The 22,500-nt window shown below is 39.8% G+C and overlaps 1 protein-coding gene across 3 annotated transcripts in view; it reads right to left on the reverse strand.

Moving 5' to 3' along the window:
- Positions 1-12,359: 12,359 nt before the first annotated feature.
- LOC138677214 (A-kinase anchor protein 2-like) overlaps positions 12,360-22,500 on the reverse strand; it is a 201,134-nt gene continuing 190,993 nt past the window's right edge. For all 3 annotated transcript variants that reach the window (XM_069767204.1, XM_069767186.1, XM_069767194.1), the window contains exon 4: positions 12,360-19,962. In XM_069767204.1, coding sequence (XP_069623305.1) covers positions 19,870-19,962 — 93 coding nt within the window. In that variant the 3' untranslated portion in view covers positions 12,360-19,869. The remainder of the gene's footprint in view (positions 19,963-22,500) is intronic.

Raw genomic sequence — 22,500 nt, forward strand, 5'->3', positions numbered from 1 at the left:
CCCTAGCTTCCTGGCTACTTTTTTGCCAGGGAGCGGGGCACTCCTGAAGATTGACATTTTCGGCCAGCGGCATGGTCGGTGATCTCAACTGAGCACTCTGCATGCTAGGAGCAGAGGCAGCTCAAGGACACTGAAGCTAGCTGGATTCTGTGATGTTGCCAGTTTAAGAGCAGCGCTTGCAGACTTTAAAGTAGAGAGACTTAAACTGCTGAGTGTTCCTTAGTAAACAGTACTCTCTCAGATTGCAGAGGTGACTGATCAGCTAGGCGATAAGCAGAAAACTATAAAATTAACATTCCCTGTAGAAGATCTTTAAAGGGACACTGTCACCTGGATTTGGAGGGAACAATCTTCAGCCATGGAGGCGGGGTTTTGGGTTTTTTGATTCACCCTTTCCTTACCCGCTGGCTGCAAGCTGGCTGCAATATTGGATTGAAGTTCGTTCTCTGTCCTCCATAGTACACGCCTGCGCAAGGCAAGATTGTACCTTGTGCAGGCATGTACTACGGAGGACAGAGAATGAACTTCAATCCAATATTGCAGCCAGCTTGCAGCCAGCGGGTAAGGAAAGGGTGAATCAAAAACCCCAAAACCCCGCCTCCATGGCTGAAGATTGTTCCCTCCAAATCCAGGTGACAGTGTCCCTTTAATAAAAAGTAAATTAAAAAATAGCTTGTTTTTACAAGCTTTCTGAATTTTAGCCAGTTAATAAGATGAGAAAATCCATTTAAATTGCTAAGTTTTTGCTGTATTATGGACCTATACCAAGTGTATATGTCTGCTTTATGACAACATGCATTATAGGAATCATGCACTAATAGGAACATTCAGAAATATCATAATGAAGCTGATCCCTGAAAGTTAGACTATGTTGGCCTTGAGCAAGGCCCTTGAAAGACTAAAATATTGGCCATGTACATGAGAATTAAGTAGTCTGAACTCACTGATATTGATGGGTTTGGCCACCCGTCTAATGTGTATGGTGCCATCGGCCAACTGATGGTCAGGAGAAATGTCGATCTCACATGTCCGATTTCAGACTGACTATTGCATTGCTCTCCCTGAGAAAATCCACTGGCCAAAGTGTCAGTCGGTGACTTTCTCATAGAGACCAACAGGAACGCTCAGTTGATTGAGCGCTCCTGTGTATGGGACAGTTGGCTGACAGTCGTCCAATGTGTTTGGCCAGCTTAAGAGTGCCAACCATATCTGCTAGTAGTAAAGAAAACAAGACATAATTGAACTGCTAGGAAATAGGGCATGGGATTATAAATCAAATCTATCCACCGACTTCTGGATATGCACTGACTGATTACAAGTTTATGATGGGATCTACCTATTAAAGGTTTGATGTGCAATGTACTACTTTCCACTGAAATAGAGTGCAAACAGGCAATGATGATTTCTAGCACACATACTGATACTCATCGCTTGTAAAACGTGTACACACTTTATTTGATTCGGTATTTCACTTTTATTATCATCTTTGTGATATATCAGAAGTGATGCACAGGAAACATTGTTTAAAACAGCAAAACTCCAGTTTGAGTTTTAATGAGAAAATAATCATATAATTATATGCTTCACAAACACTATAAACAAAAGTGGGATACATGTAAGAAGCCAAATACAATATGATTGTGCCATTAAAACACAGCCACCAATTCATTTTTATACAATGCTGTAGAAAATGTTTTCTTTAAACATATTCCTAGAAGCCAAAATCTGTAAGCCAGGCAAGGAAGCATTAATACTGCAGTTGTGGGTCATGTTATATTGTATATTTTTCTCAAACTCATAATTAAAAGAATAATATATCGATAGAGTAATGTATGGGTCCACATTTAAAAAAAAGAAAAATAGTGTATTTGGTGATTTTAAAGGCCATCTTTCAATTCGATCCACCCACCCACCAGTATGACTACAAAACCAATGAGCTGTCAGTCAAGCAGAGCTAGGAGGTGCTGAGCAAGGAATAGACACAGGAAGGTGAGGCCATTTCATGTTCCCAAAGAATTTAAGCCTCATTTGAATATATATTTAAACAACAATATTTCATTCACAGAGCAACTTGACTGTAAAGGCGTGGATGACATCTTTCAGAGTGCAACATGACCAGCGTCCTCGCCCCATTGAAGAAGCTACGGCGAAACAGCGCTTGTCGGGCGCATGGGAACCACATCTGCACTTCACCACCAGCGCTAGACACCAATTGCTCGGCTTTACAGGTAACCTACTCCCTGGCAATATACTCTTCTCGTTGCAGTCTCTCTATTCACACTGGCACTTTAACTGAGATGTACTCCGCAGGACATTAGCAGGTTGTTTCTTGCTCTGTATTCCTGATTAGACTTGTACTCAGCCTGTGCCTGATTATTAACCCTTTAATAAGATTTTTTAGATTGCTGGGGAATATACCAGGTCTTGTGTTTATATTTACCTGGCTCTTGGTGCCTAGATCGCTTTTTCTTATATTAGTATTACCACCTCATTTTCATTGGGTTTATTTATTATATTTTAACCCGTTATGGTATAGTGTAGATTTGTTTCTCCTAGTCTGGTGGTTTAACCCCCTTCCCCCCTCTTTCTCTCTCCCCATATTAAATGTTCTGTGTTATTTTAAATATATTGTTTCAATAAACTTATTACATTTTATAAAAGATATCCTCTTCCTTTCCTCACTTCTGTTTCTTTTGTGGTATCCCACAATTGAATATGTGACTTTTCAAATCAAATAATGTATATAACCCTAACTACCAAACAAGAATACAACTTCTGGTATGTCTATTAGACTGCCAAATACCATCAATCTATATGATGCACTGTATAGGTTTTTATGTGTACACAGTTGTGTGAAAAAGTGTTTTCCTCCTTCATGATTTCCTGTTCTTTTCCATGTTTGCCGGACTAATTTTTACAATTCTGACCACTGTCTCTTTATGAGGTAATAACTATGGGACACTTCAACGAATCCCAGTGATTCTGACATTGTTTTCTCGTGACACATTGGGCTTCATGATAGTGTTAAAATTTCATTGATATTACCTGCGCTTACTTGTGAAAAAAACAGAAATTTGGCGAAAATTTTGAAAATTTCGCAATTTTCCAACTTTGAATTTTTGTGCCCTGAAATCACAGAGATACTGTATGTCACACAAAATACTTAATAAGTAACATTTCCCACATGCCTACTTTACATCTGCACAATTTTGGAACCAACTTTTTTTTGTTACGGAGTTATAAGGGTTAAAAGTTGACCAGCAATGTCTCATTTTTACAACACCATTTTTTTTTAGAGACCACATCACATTTGAAGTCACTTTGAGGGGTCTATATGATAGAAAATACCCAAGTGTGACACCATTCTAAGAACTGCACCCCTCAAGGTGCTCAAAACCACATTCAAGAAGTTTATTAACCCTGCAGGCATTTCACAGGAATTTTTGGAATGTTTAAAAAAAATGAACATTTAACTTTTTTTCACAAAACATTTATTCAGATCCAATTTGTTGTATTTTACCAAGGGTAACAGGAGAAATTGGACACAAAAAGTTGTTGTACAATTTGTCCTGAGTATGCCGATATCCCATATGTGGTGGTAAACTACTGTTTGGGCGCAAGGCAGAGCTCGGAAGGGAAGGAGCACCATTGACTTTTCAATGCAAAATTTGCTGGAATTGAGATCGGACGCCATATCTTGTTTGGAGAGCCCCTGATGTGCCTAAACAGTGGAAACCCCCAAAGTGACACCATTTTGGAAAGTAGACCCCTTAAGGAACTTATGTAGATGTGTGGTGAGCACTTTGAACCCCCAAGTGCTTCACAGAAGTTTATAATGTAATAAAAAATCTTTTTTTTTTCACAAAAATGATTTTTTAGCCCCCAGTTTTGTATTTTCCCAAGGGTAACAGGAGAAATTGGACCCCAAAAATTGCCCAGTTTGTCCTGAGTACGCGGATGCCCTATACAGTACAGACCAAAAGTTTGGATACACCTTCTCATTTAAAGATTTTTCTGTATTTTCATGACTATGAAAATTGTACATTCACACTGAAGGTATCAAAACTATGAATTAACACACGTGGAATTATATATTTAACAAAAAAGTGTGAAACAACTGAAATTATGTCTTATATTCTAGGTTCTTCAAAGTAGCCACCTTTTGCTTTGATGACTGCTTTGCACACTCTTGGCATTCTCTTGATGAGCTTCAAGAGGTAGTCACCGGGAATGGTTTTACAACAGTCTTGAAGGAGTTCCCAGAGATGCTTAGCACTTGTTGGCCCTTTTGCCTTCAATCTCCGGTCCAGCTCACCCCAAACCATCTCGATTGGGTTCAGGTCTGGTGACTGTGGAGGTCAGGTCATCTGGCGTAGCACACCATCACTCTCCTTCTTGGTCAAATAGCCCATACACAGCCTGGAGGTGTGTTTGGGGTCATTGTCCTGTTGAAAAATAAATGATGGTCCAACTAAGTGCAAACTGGATGAAATAGCATGCCGCTGCAAGATGCTGTGGTAGCCATGTTGGTTCAGAATGCCTTCAATTTTTAATAAATGTCACCAGCAAAGTACCCTCACACCATCACATCTCCTCCTCCATGCTTCACGGTGGGAACCAGGCATGTAGAGTCCATTCGTTCACCTTTTCTGCGTTGCACAAAGACAAGGTGGTTGGAACCAAAGATCTCAAATTTGGACTCATCTGACCAAAGAACAGATTTCCACTGGTCTAATGTCCATTCCTTGTGTTCTTTAGCCCCAAAAAGTCTCTTCTGCTTGTTGCCTGTCCTTAGCAGTGGTTTCCTAGCAGCTATTTTACCATGAAGGCCTGCTGCACACATTCTCCTATTAACAGTTGTTGTAGAGATGTGTCTGCTGCTAGAACTCTGTGTGGCATTGACCTGGTCTCTAATCTGAGCTGCTGTTAATCTGCGATTTCTGAGGCTGGTAACTCAGATACACTTATCCTCAGAAGCAGCGGTGACTCTTGGTTTTCCCTTTCGGGGGGGTCCTCATGTGCGCCAGTTTCTTTGTAGCGCTTGATGGTTTCTGCACTTGGGGACACTTTCAAAGTTTTCCCAATTTTTCGGACTGACTGACCTTCATTTCTTCAATGATGGCCACACGTTTTTCTTTACTTAGCTGCTTTTTTCTTGCCATAATACAAATTCTAGCAGTCTATTCAGTAGGACTATCAGCTGTGTATCCACCAGACTTCTGCACAACACAACTGATGGTCCCAACAGCATTTATAAGGCAAGAAATCCCACTTATTAAACCTGACAGGGCACACCTGTGAAGTGAAAACCATTCCCGGTGACTACCTCTTGAGCGTGCAGTGCGGAGGAAGTGCCGTAAGGTGCAGAGCCAGAGGCGCCCCGGCCGGTAGCGTCCCTGGTTACACGATGAGGAAAGTAAGATGGCCGATGCTGCTCGGCCGCTCGACCTAGAAGTGACGTCACTTAACCTACGGAAGCACAGGGGAGTCAGATTCAACCTACACGTTTCGAGGTGGAGCGCACCTCTTCGTCAGGGTTACGGACCCCTCCATGCGAAGCCGCTTATATTGCCAGCGGATTAGCTAACTACCTCCGCCCCTTCGTGTTAACACTTCGCATACCAGATTGTCCTATAAGCTCAGCAATGGCCGAAAATAATAAATGTTAAATGTATTGCCCATATTACAACGGACATCGAGTAGATTGTGATTTATAATTATATAAAAACACAATTTTATTTAAATAAAGTTAAAAGTGGGATTAAAAGAAGAAATAAATAACAATAAAAGTTACCTTAAATTAGATTGGAATTGATTTGTGATAAAAGTTGAACCGGTTGTTCATTTAAGAACCGGCACCAAGCAGAGTATAATATTGTTATAACAACATCAAATAAAAAGGAGGAATGGGAGAAATGCCAAATGAGACAATACGTATATTTATATGTACACATCCATAGGCATATATTTAGATGTGCCTGGCAGAGGTCTCCACTATTGGGTACAATTAGAAGGCATATAACTCCAGCTCATGATTAAGGCCGTTGGGGGCTAAACTATCCAACATAAAAATCCATTCGGACTCCCACCTAGACATATGTTTAATAAAATCACCCCACCTCCAACTTTGGTGAACTATCTGGATACCACAAAACCGGACGTTTGTGTTTCTCCTTGAGATGGCGTGAGAGGGGGTGTCCTATAAAACCTTTTAAAATATTCTTACAATGTTCCTTTAAGCGTATACTAAGATGCCATTTTGTGCGACCGACATAGAGTTTTTTGCACGAACATTGTATGATATAAATTTCACCCTTTGAATTGCAGGATATATTATCTCTAATGGTAAACATTTTTGTTTCGTCTACGTTTGAAAAGGTTGATTGCTTTTCTTTCTTAAAGGCGGTATGTATACAGGCAAAGCATACCCCACAAGGTGAGAACCCCGTTTTTAGTTTGGCAAAAATTGTAGAGTCATATGTTTTTTTTTATACCATTCATTTTGGTTGTGGGGGCTATGCGATGGCCCAGTGACTGGGATTTCCTATATATGAACCTGGGGTTAGTTGGCAAAAAATCCCCTATTATTTTGTCTTTTCTCAAAACTGACCAGTGTTTATGTATGATATTCACAAATTTCTTGTGATTTGCATGAAATTGTGTGATAAATGGTAAATTTAGAATCTGTTCCCGCAGGTTCCCATTGTTATTATCACTTTTATTGCTATTACTTCCCTTGTTAATTTTAATGCTGTTTTTTAAGCTATTGTTCTTCAGCAAAGATTCCCTTGGAAGAAGGGCACCATTGCACTGTGCCTTCTCCAAAAGGGGTCTTGGGTAGCCCTTGTCCATGAATTGCTGTGTTAGGTGGTTAGCTTCTCTATTGTAATATTAATATTCCATACCTTCCGTCGTTCAGTCTTGTCCCACACTGTAAATCCATCTGAAGAGGTTAAATCATTTTACACCCAGGAGCTCTGCTAATGCAACTGTGTTCATGGCTGTAAAAACCCAGGGAATTAATGGAATGCAGGAGAATAACCTGTAGTTACCTCGAGTCGTGGCAATGCGCCCTCTGCTGGATGTCCTCATATGAACTCGAGTCTGGGAACTTTTCAGAATATTTTCCCAGGTCCGAGTTCATATGAGATTTTTTTGCGCAATACGCTGACAAACGCAGCATGCTGCAATTTTCTACGGCCGTAGAAGACCGTATAATATGGATCAGTAAAATACGGCTGATAGGAGCTGGGCCGTAGAGAATCATTGTACCGTGTGCAATCCGTATTTTCTGCACCTCTCATACGTCCATAAAACTCGCTAGTGTGACGCCGGCCTTAGTATAATATGGATGGGGGCCTTTAGATTAGAGGTCTCAAACTGCATTCCTCGAGGGCTGCAAACAGGTTATGTTTTCAGGATTTCCTTGTATTGCACTGGTGATAATTTAATCACCTGCAGAGAATGATTCCAGCACCTTGTGCAATGCTAAGGAAATCTTGAAAACACGCATGATTTGAGGCCCTGAGGAATGTAGCTTGAGACCCCTGCTTTAGATGTTTGAGTCTCTCAAAACACTTGTTGACTCTGTATAACAGGGTGGTTCATTCACTACTTTACCTTGAAAAATTGCTGTACTTTCTAAAAGAACGGTCTAGACAGTTGACCGTACTGAAATTTTGACTGTACATACTTTGGTTCATGACAAGTTAGAGTGCATTGAACCTTAGCGACAGCAACAACAAACATCCTCGCACTGAGTGGTCTCATCGACTTGACACCCTGCCGGTCGTCTCTACTACCAGATAGACTTACTGCATGCCTTTCTGCACGGTAGTTTGTGTGGTGCTTGCATTTTACTCCTGGCAAATTCCTTCTTAATTTTTTAACAAGGTACAGATAGAATATGTTATCATTGTAAAAACTTATTGGAAAACGGATTCCTTAAAGAGGTGGCAAAGTGAGTTTCTAAACAAGTTCCGAGGTCGAAATCTGCCGTCCAAACAGTGTATTCTCTCATTGGTGAATAAGTTGGAATGCACAGGAACATTATTGGATAGGCATGATGGAGGATATCCGAAGATGTCTTAGGAAACAAATCAAGGTGTGAAAGAGCGACTTCTGACATCTCCACGTGATTCATTGCACAAGCTTTTACATCAGACGAGCATGTCGTATTCCACAGTTCAAGGAACGATCAAGAAAGGTTGTGTTCGTTCAGGAATTGAAAAAGCCCAATCAAAAGATAATAATTTGGTTTTGCAGGATTTTTTTCCTTTTGGGGCCATTTGAAGAGTCGGGTGCACAGTAACAAGTCACGAACATTACAGGCACTATGCGAGAACATATAGCAAGAAATTCAGACTATGACCCAACGGAATAAATTCAACAATATGGAATGGCAGGTGTAAGAAGAAATTTTCAACACCTGCTTTAAAACATCAGTTTCTCATGAACCAAGGTATTTACAGTCCGATGGATCATCTCTTTTAGACGTTAACCCCTTAACGACTGCCGATATGTTTTCCAATGGCGGCAGTTAAGGGTATTTATGTTTCAGCGCCGCTTTTTAATGGCTCTGAGAAATAAGTGTATAGCGCCCCCCAGCGTCGGAAATTCTCCGGGGTCTCAGGTTGGTTTGTACCGACCCCAGTTTTGCGATCACTGTCATTCACCGAATAACAGAGACCGCAAAAGTCCGATTTCCCATTTAATTTCTCTCTCCTCTGATGTGATCACACATCACTGGAGAGAGAAATGGGGTCCCTGGACCCTCCTGTATCCCACTGTGATGTCCCCGGCCAGCGGCATCTTCTTCCGGGAAGAAAATGGAGAGGTGCATGCACAGTGCACCAGCCGAGATCTGCCGGCCAGCAGCCGGCAACAATAGGAAATTTGTCCTACTGGATCATTTTGATCACTGTGATAGAACCTATCACAGTTATCAAAATAAAAAAAAGTAAATCAAACCCCCTTTATTACCCCCTTAGTTAGGTAAAAATAATAAAATATAAAACATGTATTTATTTCCATTTTTCTATTAGGGTTAGGGTTGGGGCTAGAACTAGGGTTGGGGCTAGGGTTAGGGTTGGGCTAGAGTTAGGGTTGAGCTAGGGTTAGGGCTAGGGTTTGGTTGGGGCTAGGGTTAGGGTTGGGCTAGGATTACGGTTCGGCTAGGGTTAGAGTTGCGGTTAGATTTGGGGCTAGGGTTAGGGTTGGGCTAGGGTTAGGGTTATGGTTAGGGTTATGATTAGGGTTGGAATTAGGGTTAGGGGTATGTTGAGGTTAGGATTGTGATTAGGGTTATGGTTAGGGTTGGGATTAGGGTTAGGGGTGTGTTGAGGTTAGGGTTAGGGCTAGGGTTAGAATTGGGTGTTTCCAAATGCGACATGACACCCACCATTAATTTCAGCCAATTTTGTGTTCAAAAAGTGCTCCCTCCTTTCTGATTTCTGTCATGTGCCCAGACAGTGGCTTTCTCCCACATACAGGGTGAAAAAAGTAAAATGTTCATTTTTTCCTTCCACATTTCTTTAGTTCTCCTGAAGCACCTGAAGGGTTAATAAACTTCTTGAATGTGTTTTTGCGTACCTTGAGGGGTGCAATTTTTGGGATGGTGTCACTTTTGGGTATTTTCTGTTATATTGACCCCCCCAAAACTCTCTTCAAATGTGAGGTGGTCCCTAAAAAAATGGTTTTGTAAATTTTGTTGGAAAAATCAGTAATCGCTGGTCAACTTTTTACCCTTATAACATCCTAACAAAAAAAATTTGTTTCCAAAATTGTGCTGATGTGAAGATGACATGTGGAAAATATTTTAAGGGTACAAAAATCAAAAGTTTGAAAATTGCAAAATTTTCAAAATTTTTGCCAAATTTCCGTTTTTTTTTCATAAATAAACTTAAGTTTATATTGAAGAAATTTTACCACTAGCATGAAGTACAATATGTCACGAAAAAACAATCTCTGAATCAGTGGGATTTGTTGAAACGTTCCAGAGCTATAACCTCATAAAGTAACAGTGGTAAAAATTGCAAAAATTGGCTTGGTTATTAAGTACCAAATTGGCTCTGTCACTAAGGGGGTAAAGCAATTTTTCTGGGTAAAGTATCAAGTGAATCATATTACAGGCAGTATCTTATCATCAATACAAGATATGTACTGTAACACATTTTTAAGTCTATAATGTCTACATAAAAACGGCAAAATTATCTTTAAATGAGAAACTACCCTTTTTTTGCAGATACAACTATTAAGGAAAGGGAGAAAAATTGCTATGTTGATATAGTGCCAAAGATGCAAGATTTTGCAGAACCTAAACAAGCATGTCAAGCCACCTAATAAGATAAAAAAACAGCTTGGAGTTCTATAAAATTAGAAATGAATTAATATCCTCTAACCCCATTCAGCTCCTGTGACAATGCTTCCCTAATATCCCTCTGGTCTCTGTTCTTCTGAGTCACATAACGTGATCACGTGGTAACTTGCTATACAGTGGCATGTAAGTTTGGGTACCCCTGGTCATAATTACTGTTATTGTGAACAGTTAAGCAAGTTGAATATGAATTGATCTTCAAAAGGCCTAAATTAAAGATGATGACACATTTCCTTTGTATTTTAGGCAAAAAAATATATATAGTAAAATGGACTGATGAAAAAGTTTGGGCACCCCGCATGGTTAGTACCTAGTAGCACCCCCTTTTGAAAGGATCACAGATTGTAAACACTTTTTGTAGGCAGCCAAAAGTCATTCACTTCTTGTTTGAGGGATTTTCATCTATTCTTCCTTGGAAAATTTTTCCAGTTCTGTGAGATTCCTGGGTTATCTTGCATGCATGGCTATTTTGATGTCTAGCCACAGATTTTCAATGATGTTCAGATCAGTGGACTGTGAGGGTCATAGTAAAACCTTCAGCTTGCGCCTTTTGAGGTACTCTATTGTGGGTTGTGATGTTTGTTTAGGATCATTATCCATTTGTAAAAGCCATCACCTTTTCAACCTCAGCTTTTTTACCGATGGTGTTATGTTTGTGTCAAGAATTTGTTGAAACGTCATTGAATCCTTTCTTCCTTCTACCCTTGAAATGTCCTCAGTGCCATTGGGCTGCAACACAACCCCAAATCATGATTGATCCACCCCCATGCTTAATGGTTGGCGAGATGTTCTTTCCTGAAATTCTGTCCCCTTTTTTCTCCACACACACATTTGATCATTGTGGCCAAAGCATTTTATGTTAGCCTCCTTGGTCCACAGAATTTGTTTCTTAAAAATGCATCAATTGAAAACATCCAGAGAAGCTGATAATACACCAGTCACAGCATATTGCGATATAAATAATCTTCAGAACTCTCTCTGTAGGTGGTACTCACATTAGAAATGGAATTGTACATCCAAAAAAAATAAAATAAAAGCTGCACTCACAGGGAACCCATTGAAGTAGTAGTTGAATCCAATGAAGTGCAGCTGCGCGATACTGCCGTCGTTCTCTGTTTCTCTCCTGCACACTCCCTGCTCTCCGCTTTGCTAGTCTTTGTCCCAATGAACTGAAAATAAAGGATTTCTGAATCGTATACCAGTGAGTGCCGCTTTTCAGTTTTTCACATGGATGCACAATCTAAAATGTATCAGGCTTGTTTAGATGTTCTTTTGCATACTTCCGACGCTGACTTTTATGGTGAGCATGCAGAAGAGGTTTACTTCTGATGACTCGTTCATGAAGACCATATTTGTGCAGGTATCTCTGAAAACATTTTTTTTGTCTAAAATGCAAAGGAAATGTGTGATCTTTAACTTCAGCCCTTTTAGAGATCATTTAATCTTTAACTTGCTTAACTGTTCACAACGACAGTAATTTTGACCAAGGGTGCCCAAACTTTTACATTGCTCATTAGCTGTACCAGAACGGTCACTGATGTGGCCAGTGATTGGCTGTAGTGCATCAGTCGTAGCATGATATATGACCCAGAAGCATAGGGAATTGACAGCATCAGTAACTGGGGATGTGGGCATTGGTAAGATGGGTATTACTTTTGGGATTTGTTTTAGTATTCTATGTGTGTGTAAGGATATTTAGGTGGCTGAAAAAAAACAACATTTATTTGTCCAATACAAACATGAATGTTACATTACATTATAAACATACCAATACTAAAATCATATTAAAAACATGTGGTGCAGGCAGATAAGGAAACAGATTGCCTTTACTTTGGGCTAAAATATTTACCAATAGAACCTGAACGACCTGTTTAGCAGGTTTCAATCCAAGGTCATCAATATTCAGTCATGAGTATTGATAAAGCAATACCACATTTAATCAAGTTATCATTTCTTCTTACTCAAATATTTTTATATCTAGAAATGTATTCACCGGGGGGCACTTTATTTCAACAGAAATAAATATACATAATACAGGTGCATAAAAAACTGCTTTTCCACAAAAAATATCATAACTACCATATTTCTTAATTGACAGGTATAATGATGTCTAAATAACTATGCGGTTAAATAACATAAGATAAATATGATCATTTCTAAATATTTTTTGATGTGCAAATACAGAAACATTTGTTGGGTAATCCCAAATACTGAATTACAAGAAAACACTTCAGGTGTTTATCGCCAATACACAGCAAAGATGGATATTTGAAATATACAGAATAGTCCATCCTCTCTGGACACTAAACACTTCAATGATTTCACTGGATCCTAAAGAAATGATTGGCAGCATGTGATGAACACTGAACCATCCACTTATCTTCAGCCTCCTCCACTCTGTTCAAATGACAGATGCTCTTTAAATATTCATGGCACTTGCATATTCCTTCTTTCTAGAAAATTAACACACATCATAAAGCTAATGAATGCTGGCATAGGAAGTAGTAATGTTGTGCAACCATTCACTCCAAAATTATAACTAAGATCATATGGGTTCATTTTATCAGACGATTTCCTGCTAATAGATCAACAAGCTTATCATATGGGAAGTGTTTTCTCCTATACAATCTCATTTGATGAGTATTTGTGATACCGAATCCTATAGAGAATATTTTAGAAGAATAGATGCTACATCTGGAAGCTTACACAGAATATCGGGAGGCGCAATTGACATTAGCCAATAGATATGCCACTTTGGACCCATTGCCAGCCGTAGGCTATCCAAAAGCTGTAAGATAGCGCTAAACATATGGGTAATATGGATACATAGTCAACCCCACCAGCTATATGTACAGGCCTACATAAACATAAAGTGGACCTTCAGCTTGCAGTCACCCGGAATTAAAAGGGCTGTTCAGGATAAGGAAAATTGATTACATTTTTTTAAAGAAATAGCTCCACTCCTACATTGCAATCAAGTCAGTGACATTTGAGTTGAGTGGCAGCTGGAGCGCCTACCTCACTGACTTGATTTGTGTTGAGCTCTGGGGACTGAAGACGCATCATAAACATTCGCTCCTGTGATAAAACAAGTAGTGTAATGTTTTACTCCACAGAAAGTATTGCTATGTGTTCTGTATAATCACTTATTCTTCCTCCCCTGCTCAGGAGCTGTGGTATGATCAGACCATGTCCCTACTCGGTCAGACACAGCCATTACACAGTACACAGCAGGGGCACATTTATAAGATTATCTCAGCACAGGAACATTTTTTTTAACACATCCAAATGTGGAAGTTATTATTATTCCAAGATCTATTAATTTAAATGTACTTTGTTGATGGGACAACCCCTTTTCATTTGACATTTTTATATAACTATTAGGGTTCGCTCACACTAGCGTATAAATCGGAGGAGTGCAATGCAAGAAAAAAATCTGATCTGACCAATGTTATCCAATGAGGCCGTGCAGATCTGCGTATTTCTCATCATCTGAATGCGGCATGAGAAAAAAATTACACCATGCTTTGATTTCACTCCGAAATCGGACAGTGAGAGAGAAAAAAATCACGTCATACGGACCATCAGTATGGTATCCGATTTTTACAGATACATTACAATTCTGTAGCATAGGAAACTGTACATAGCCCTGTAAATGATTAATAACTGCTGCTGTAAAAAAAGCAGACTGTATAGGGACTGCATACTGATAATAAGTGAGAAAAAAATCATACCACTTTTCTGGATAAGAATGGGACCAATTTTTAATATGCTGGTGTGAGCAAGTCCTTAGTTGAATGCATAGAAGGGTTGAAAGCCTATAGACAGTCGATAGAATTTTAACCCTTTAAGGACCCGGACATTTTTCTTTTTTTTCGGTTTCCTTTTTTTCTTCCTTTGTTTCAAGATCCATTTACTTTTATTTTTCTTATTTTTCCATCAACATAGCAACTTAACTGCTTGTTTTTTGCAGGACAATGTTGAATTTTTGAATAAAATTGTGAAAAAAATGCAATTCAGCAATTGTTTTTTAGGTTTTATTTTTATGGCATTCCTTTTGTGGTGAAGATGACCTGGCAATATGATACTCCAATGATAGTATGATTATGGTGATACCAAACTTATTTTTTTTTATATTTTAGTGGTTAAAAAAATACTTTTTTTGTGTCACAATTTTTGGAGATTTGCATTTTTTTTAATTTTCCGTTCATCTAGTTGAGTGACTGCTTTTTTTGCACGCTAAGCTGACATTTTTATTGCTATAATTTTCGATTACTTATGACATTTTGATCGCTTTGTATTGTATATATGTTTTTTTAAAGCCCGATGACTGAAAAATGGCAATTCTGGTGTTTCAGTTTTCTTTTTCTTTTCGCCTTTTAATGTACAGTTTAAATTATTTTGTATTTTAATAGATTGGCCTTTTTGAGACATGATAGTACCAAAATATATTTATTTTTACTTTTATAAAATTTTTTTAAAAAAGGGAAAAAGGGTTGATTTAACCCCTTCATGACCGGGGGATTTTTCGTTTTTCCGTGTTCGTTTTTCGCTCCCCTCCTTCCCAGAGCCATAACTTTTTTATTTTTCCGTCAATTTGGCCATGTGAGGGCTTATTTTTTGCGGGACGAGTTGTACTTTTGAACGACATCATTGGTTTTAGCATGTCGTGTACTAGAAAACGGGAAAAAAATTCCAAGTGCGGTGAAATTGCAAAAAAAGTGCAATCCCACATTGGTTTTTTGTTTGGCTTTTTTGCTAGGTTCACTAAATGCTAAAACTGACCTGCCATTATGATTCTCCAGGTCATTACGAGTTCATAGACACCAAACATGACTAGGTTATTTTTTATCTAAGTGGTGAAAAAAAATTCCAAACTTTGCTAAAAAAAAAAAAAAAAAAATTGCGCCATTTTCCGATACTCGTAGCGTCTCCATTTTTCATCATCTGGGGTCGGTTGAGGGCTTATTTTTTGCGTGCCGAGATGACGTTTTTAATGATAGCATTTCGGTGCAGATACGTTCTTTTGATCGCCCGTTATTGCATTTTAATGCAATGTCACGGCGACCAAAAAAACGTAATTCTGGCGTTTCGAATTTTTTTCCCGCTACGCTGTTTAGCGATCAGGTTAATACTTTTTTTTAATTGATAGATCGGGTGATTCTGAGTGCGGCGATACCAAATATGCGTAGATTTGATATTTTTTTTATTGATTTATTTTGATTGGGGCGAAAGGGGGGTGATTTAAACTTTTATGTTTTTTTTATTTTTTTCAAATTTTTTTAAACTTTTTTTTTAACTTTTGCCATGCTTCAATAGCCTCCATGAGAGGCTAGAAGCACGCATAGCACGATCGGCTCTGCTACATAGCAGCGATCTGCTGATCGCTGCTATGTAGCAGAATTGCACGTGTGCTGTGAGCGCCGACCACAGGGTGGCGCTCACAGCGACGGGCAATCAGTAACCATAGAGGTCTCAAGGACCTCTATGGTTACCATTCACAAGCATCGCCGACCCCCGATCATGTGACGGGGGTCGGCGATGACGTCATTTCCGGCCGCCCGGCCGGAAGCGGTAGTTAAATGCCGCTGTCTGCGTTTGACAGCGGCATTTAACTAGTTAATAGGTGCGGGCAGATCGCGATTCTGCCCGCGCCTATTACGGGCACATGTCAGCTGTTCAAAACAGCTGACATGTCCCGGCTTTGGTGCGGGCTCACCGCGAAGCCCTGCATCAAAGCAGGGGAGCCGGCATCGGACGTTATAGTACGTCCGATGCCGGTAAGGGGTTGTTAATTTATATATATATATATATAATTTTTTTTTTCATACATCTTTAATGGTTTTCCTATGAAGTCCAGCCAGTGGCTGAACTTCACAGGAGGACTAACATGACAGTTACAGGTGCCTACAGCAGGCTGCCATGGTGACCCGTTGCTTCCCCACGATAGTGTCACAGGTCGTGGTTGGCGATGACAACTGGTGCATGGTAATGATGTAATTTAAATGCTACTGTCAAAGATTGATAGTGGTATTTAAATGGTTAAGCTTGTAATGATCACTACAGTTACAGGCAGATGCCAGCTGTATGATAGAGCTGGCATCTGCTACTTTCTGGACTCTAGCCAAATTTCTGAAATCACTCTATGTGTCTGGGGTTTGCCGAATTGTAACAGTGGGCAATACGCACACTGTTATGATTCCCTTGAAGTAGGCAATTAAGGTTATTTTATTTTCCTATTTATTGTTGTATACAATCCTAGTTATTGTATAGATAGACTCCTTAGCAAGTTTTGTGATTTTCCTGGTGAAAAAGTACAAGCCTACCTGGACTATTATTTTTCGTAAAATGACGGCCACCAAAGGGAAACCAAACAAACCCCATTACAGATAATGAGGGTTTTTTTGGTGCCGTTTGTATCCATCTCGTTTAAAATAATACAGTCACCTGAATTTAAGTTGATCCATGTTGATCCATGGTACCAAATGTGTTTTCAGTCTTTACTTATTACACTATGCTATATCCATCCCAATGAACACTGCATAATAAAGGATATCACAACTGCTAACTGCAAATATTGAACACAAGAATATATACTACAGAAATCATGATGTTCCCACTAGGGTGTACATGCCATTAAGGCAGACTTATAGAGCCCTTGGAAAGACAGGACCTATGACTGGACATCGAGCACCTGCAGGCTTCCCTCACCAGAGCAATCACATTGATAGTAAACAAAGTGTGAGCAGGGCTGGCGTCACCACCCGTTGCCTTGGGCAAGGGTCGTGGACAAACAGGGGCCCCACTCACTATCGAGGACACCAGCACGCTATGGGACTTCCCCGCATCGTATTTTCAATGGTTTCGGCATCCTGAAAACAATGATTGAAAAGGGAGATGTCAGCTGACACTACCTCTATAATTCTCCTTCTGCATCTGAACTTTGTGACATCTCAGCGCAGAGAGCATGACAGCTTTTACTCTGTGCCAAGAAATGCAGAGGGTCGGAAGATTCTGAGGAAACTGGGGAAGCGGAGGGACAGGGGAGTATAAATATTTTTTTAATGTATGGAGCATTATATGGGGTCCATTATACTGTATGGAGCAATAAATGGGGTCTATTATTTTGTATGGAGCAATATATAGGGCCCATTATACTGTATGGAGCAATATATGGGACCCATTATACTGTATGGAATAATATATGGGTCACATTATACTGTACGGAGTAATATATAGGGGTCCAGTATTCTGTATGAAGCAATGTATTGGGCCCATTATACTGTACGTAGCATTATAAGGGGTCCATTATGCAGCATGGAGCAATATATGGGGCCCATTATACCTGATCCCCCGACTCATAGCATGTGGGTGTCGCTGACGGCAAGTGGGCCCCCCCATGCCGTTTGCCCAAGGCTCCGGCACTTGTCCAGGTGCGTTGGATGGTGACACCGGCCCTGCCTACATTTCTGTGCATCATGAATCATGGTATGTGTAAAAGGGGCCCTCTGGGACTCTTTCACTTGGGGCCAACGAAAACCTGGAGCCGGCCTTAGGTGTGAGGGTTGTTATTGATCAAAATAAGGTAGAAAACAAACCTGAAAACAACATAGGCCTCATTTGTCAAAACTGTCTAATAGGTAATCTGTATTTGTTGCCCATAACAACCAAGCAGAGCTCAGCTTTCATTTCTAAAAAGCTGTGGAAAAGTGAAAGCTGCACTACAATTGGTTGCTATAGGCAATAAATAATAAATGCGGCCTATATTTTATCTGTGTGACAATTCCGGCCACAAACAATGTGGGCTCTTTTAAAATATATAAGGTTGAATTTTAAGAACTCGATCATCCGTTTTTAACTCGCTTTTCCTTTTTCTCTTGTGGTATTTGTATCTGTTTTTTTTTTACTCTAAATGCTTCAAAATGGTCTTGTGCATAGTCTAAAAGGGTCTCTAATTTTAGGCTTGATTCATTATTTTTAAGTCTTTTTTTATCTTGTGGTATTTGCTGATGTTTTGGGGCAAAATTCATCAAAATGGCCAACAGGGTTCATATATTTTGCTCAAAGTAAAAACATAGTATTTTTTTCGGGTTTTCTACCATGCTTAATTATCATCACTATTTAGGATTGTACTGATATCTGAGAAAAACTCATCCCCAAGCTGCTGTTTGTTTAGTTTTATTCATAGATACATAAAATGAATATTGTAGCTCCAGAAATCTGCCGCCATCCATTCTGTAATGTTTCAATAAAACACATTTACCGCAAATCACATCCTCAATATCATCTGCCCAAGTTGCAAATCTTTACAAAGTGTTAAAAAATATTCAATGAAATGTGTTACTTCAATTAACATTACTGTGCTGTGTATTTGGAGTGGTGATGCCTCCTCATTGTCCAATGTAACTGTGAAACTTGGCGAGTATTAGGGCTCATGCAAAACAGTCCGAGCTCTCCTGACACAAGCATGACAGCCCCATAGAAATACATGAAGCTGATCCGCAGCCAGTCCATGCATTGGGGTCCGAGGTCGGCACCGACGTCTGAATGAGCCCTTACACGTCATTTAGATTCTAGTGTAAATCACGTGCAACTAAATAATACACTTGTGTGTGTGTGTATGTATATATATATATATATATATATATATATATATAATGTATATATACACATATTGTATATATATATATATATATACACACACACGTTTAGTCATTTAAATGACAATGTGCGTTTTTCATTAAAGCTAACATTTAAAGAAAAGAATAACCCTTTCCTCCCTGAGAGCCACAAATGTGAGCATACACACAGTTTGTGATAATGTTGTGCTTTAAATGTGAACCCTTGACTCTTGCACTTGTGTTGATCCCATGCTGTTGTCCATCCAGATGTATAGGTTACCTTGGCATTAAATAACCCCCCAAAAAGCCATGTTTTTGGAGCAATTTGATTATGTAGCATTTCTGCTGAAATATATATATACTGTAGATTAATATGGTTCAAGGATACTTTTGCTTCATTAAGCCACGTGACTTGCCACAACCATGTTCTGCAGAAAGCCACAGATGAATAATACTTTGGGGCCGAACAGAACGTACGTTGCAATGGTTTGTTGTTCCCTGTATGTACATGGATTTGCAGGTGATTCTTCATTAGGGCAGTGGTGCTCCCAACATGCTGCGGTAAGAGGAGGGTATATGATTTCAAAAAGCAATTGAAAGAAGCAATTGAATGGCATATTTGGCTTGGCGCATCATCATTGCTAAGCCTAGAAGTGTGGAGTCAGCTTACTTTCCTAATGATAGTTAACCATATCCATTTCCTGAGGTCCAAACCTTACGTTACTGCCAGTCCCCATAAGTTCAAGCATTTTATTGTCTTTGTCATAAATGCGTCTTCGTTATCGCTATATGGATTGCAGAGGCGGCTTATCTTTCCATAAATATGTGGTTAAATGATTCATTTTTGGTTCTTTATTTTCAATGAAAAAGTGTTCATTCATCGTCTTCGCGGTTGGCATATATCCCTGCTTCCCAACGTAGTGCCAGAGCACTCTTCCTGCGATTTACTCTGACAGCCTCAAGGACCTGGAATGAGAAGGATTATATAGTTACTTCTTGGTGCTATATACTGAGCACTTTATCATGGATGGCTAGTTATGGAAAACAATTCACAATCATATTTTTTACTAGTCACAAAAGATATTTGGACGTCAGTGAGTCCAATATGTATATCCCCAACATCGTGACAAATATTCAAGTATGCTCCTGATGACTACTACCCAAATGTATGGGGCTAATGAATGGAATCTGTCATCAGGACAAGACTTTACATTAGGACATCATTGACATGCCTAAACTAGATAGTATCTATTAGGACAGGCTCTGGGACCAAATGTGACCTGCTATACAGTTTTGTGCAGCCCTCAACCTTTTTTATATAGAAGTCAAAGGGAATAGTAGCATAATGCTCAGGAGCAGATTAGGGCAAGCACGAATAGAGCACTTTGTCCACCCCTTCACCATACATCGGGAGACTTGGCTCATTGACCCCTGTTTAGCACTTCAGACAGGGATATGTGAGTTAGAGTTGTGGCTGCCTATGCTTTCAGATCTCCCCATTGTATTGTAAGGCAATTGTGAAATGCAGAAAGCCACCACAACACCATAGGTCCCAATTCATCAAAGCAATTTTGCCTGCTTTCAGGTGGAAATGGCCCTGAAAAGTTGTAAAGTTTTCTTACAACTCGGAATTGTCCCAAAATTTTACGAGTTTAGCTGTTTTCACCCCACTTCCCCCATCTCCCTTGCGGTGGAGCTGAGGAGGGACAGGGGTGCGGCACTACAGCTTGTCTAATTCATCTCAAGCTATGACATTACTTACTTGGGAACTGAGTTGGGAACTGGAGTAAGATTTCTGGTGTAGCACAGAGGTGCATGCCATTAGTCAGACGCCAATTAATTAATCAGGAACGTCTGACTCCTAAATGTCCCTTGTCAAAACACAGAGAAAAAATCACTGGTCTTGATGAATTGGGTCCACAGTCTTCCATGGAGAGAGTTACATATGTGCCGGGTCTCCTCTACCCAGAGAAGGAGACCCGGCCTTAAATATGTAACTCTAGAGCTACTGTGTCACGGCCTCATCAGTGCTACACATTTCCATGGGGAGATGCGCCAGAAAGCTGTCAGAGACCGCGACCAGAGACCCGTAGTGACATCTTTGCCTAAAGTAAATGCAGCATACAGCTGCTTTGAATTATTATGATGAATCCTATTGGCTGTTCCCTTTATAAAAAGGTTGCAAGATATACCCCACTCACACCTTTTCTGTAGAAGCCATAGAGCGAAACGCGCGTCAAGAGGACTGGTGGTTGTTATACGAAATTTATATGCGCTGTTGTGGTTTTTTTTGCAATGTTCACATTGATTATTGGTATAACATATGGCTTTTTTTCTACAGATTTAAACAACAGGCTATACGTCTAGAAATTGACTGTGTTATTAGTGCATGTACATTGTGTAACTGTCCACTAGAGGGAGATCTCATTTCCTAAAAGAGTTGGATGCGCGCCCTGTGGGCGCTGCGTGGCCTGCCCAAACATTGAGAGATGTGATTCCTTTTTTAATGCGGATAGATCCAGGATATTTAAAATTAGGAAATTCATCACATGTTCTACTCGGTATGTTATCTATTTTGCTACATGCCCGTGTGGGCTTATTTATATTGGCCTTACCACACGCCCCCTTAAAATACGTGTAAGGGAACATGTACTTGGTATTACTGCCGCTAAGGGACTCATGGACATTTCATCACTGAATACTATTCCGAAGCATTTTTATCTACATCACAATAGCGATGCCTCCCTCTTTCGTGTTAGAGGCATTGACTCTCTGGATAGTAATATTCGTGGTGGCAGTATGTCACAGAAACTCGCCCAACTTGAATCCCGTTGGATTTGGTCCCTTAATACACTTCACCCTAATGGCCTTAATGAGCAGATTAATTTTGCGCCCTTTCTTTAATATTGGTGACTTTGTCTCAGTTCCATCTGACTACGTACATCTAACTTTGAATTGGTTTTAATACTGTTTTTTAATTTTAGGTCTATTTATTCTTCTGTCGTGTCCTGTATGTTTTTCATCTGTCACACTCCTTGGTCCAAGAGATATATGGCATTCCGACTGTTTTCCTTACTGTGATCATCAGGATGTATCCATGGAAGAAACTTTACATCAATTTACTTATTTGACTGGTGTACATTGTGTCTGTTTTATGTATTTGACTGTATAATTATTATATCATTTGATTTTCTGTCATATCTTTATATTTATTTTTAATAGGCTATATGTACATTCGTTATTCCAGTCATTTCCGGTATATACATCCATGTTGATCATTGTTATCTAACATCTATTTTTTCGGATGTGTCTTGTTGGTATCTGTCCCAGGGTGTTATTATAGTAGCGTACACTGTCTGGTACGCATGCGCGCTGGGCTTGTCCGTGTCTTCCGGCTTTCCGGGTCTTACGGGTCACGTGTGCTAGGTCATGTGATCTGGCCGCGCTTCCCTGTGACGCGGACGCCTGTCGACAGGGCCTTGCTGTCGGCTGCGCATGCGTCAT

Source organism: Ranitomeya imitator, chromosome 1 (assembly GCF_032444005.1).
Source record: "Ranitomeya imitator isolate aRanImi1 chromosome 1, aRanImi1.pri, whole genome shotgun sequence".
Taxonomy (NCBI): Eukaryota; Metazoa; Chordata; class Amphibia; order Anura; family Dendrobatidae; genus Ranitomeya; species Ranitomeya imitator.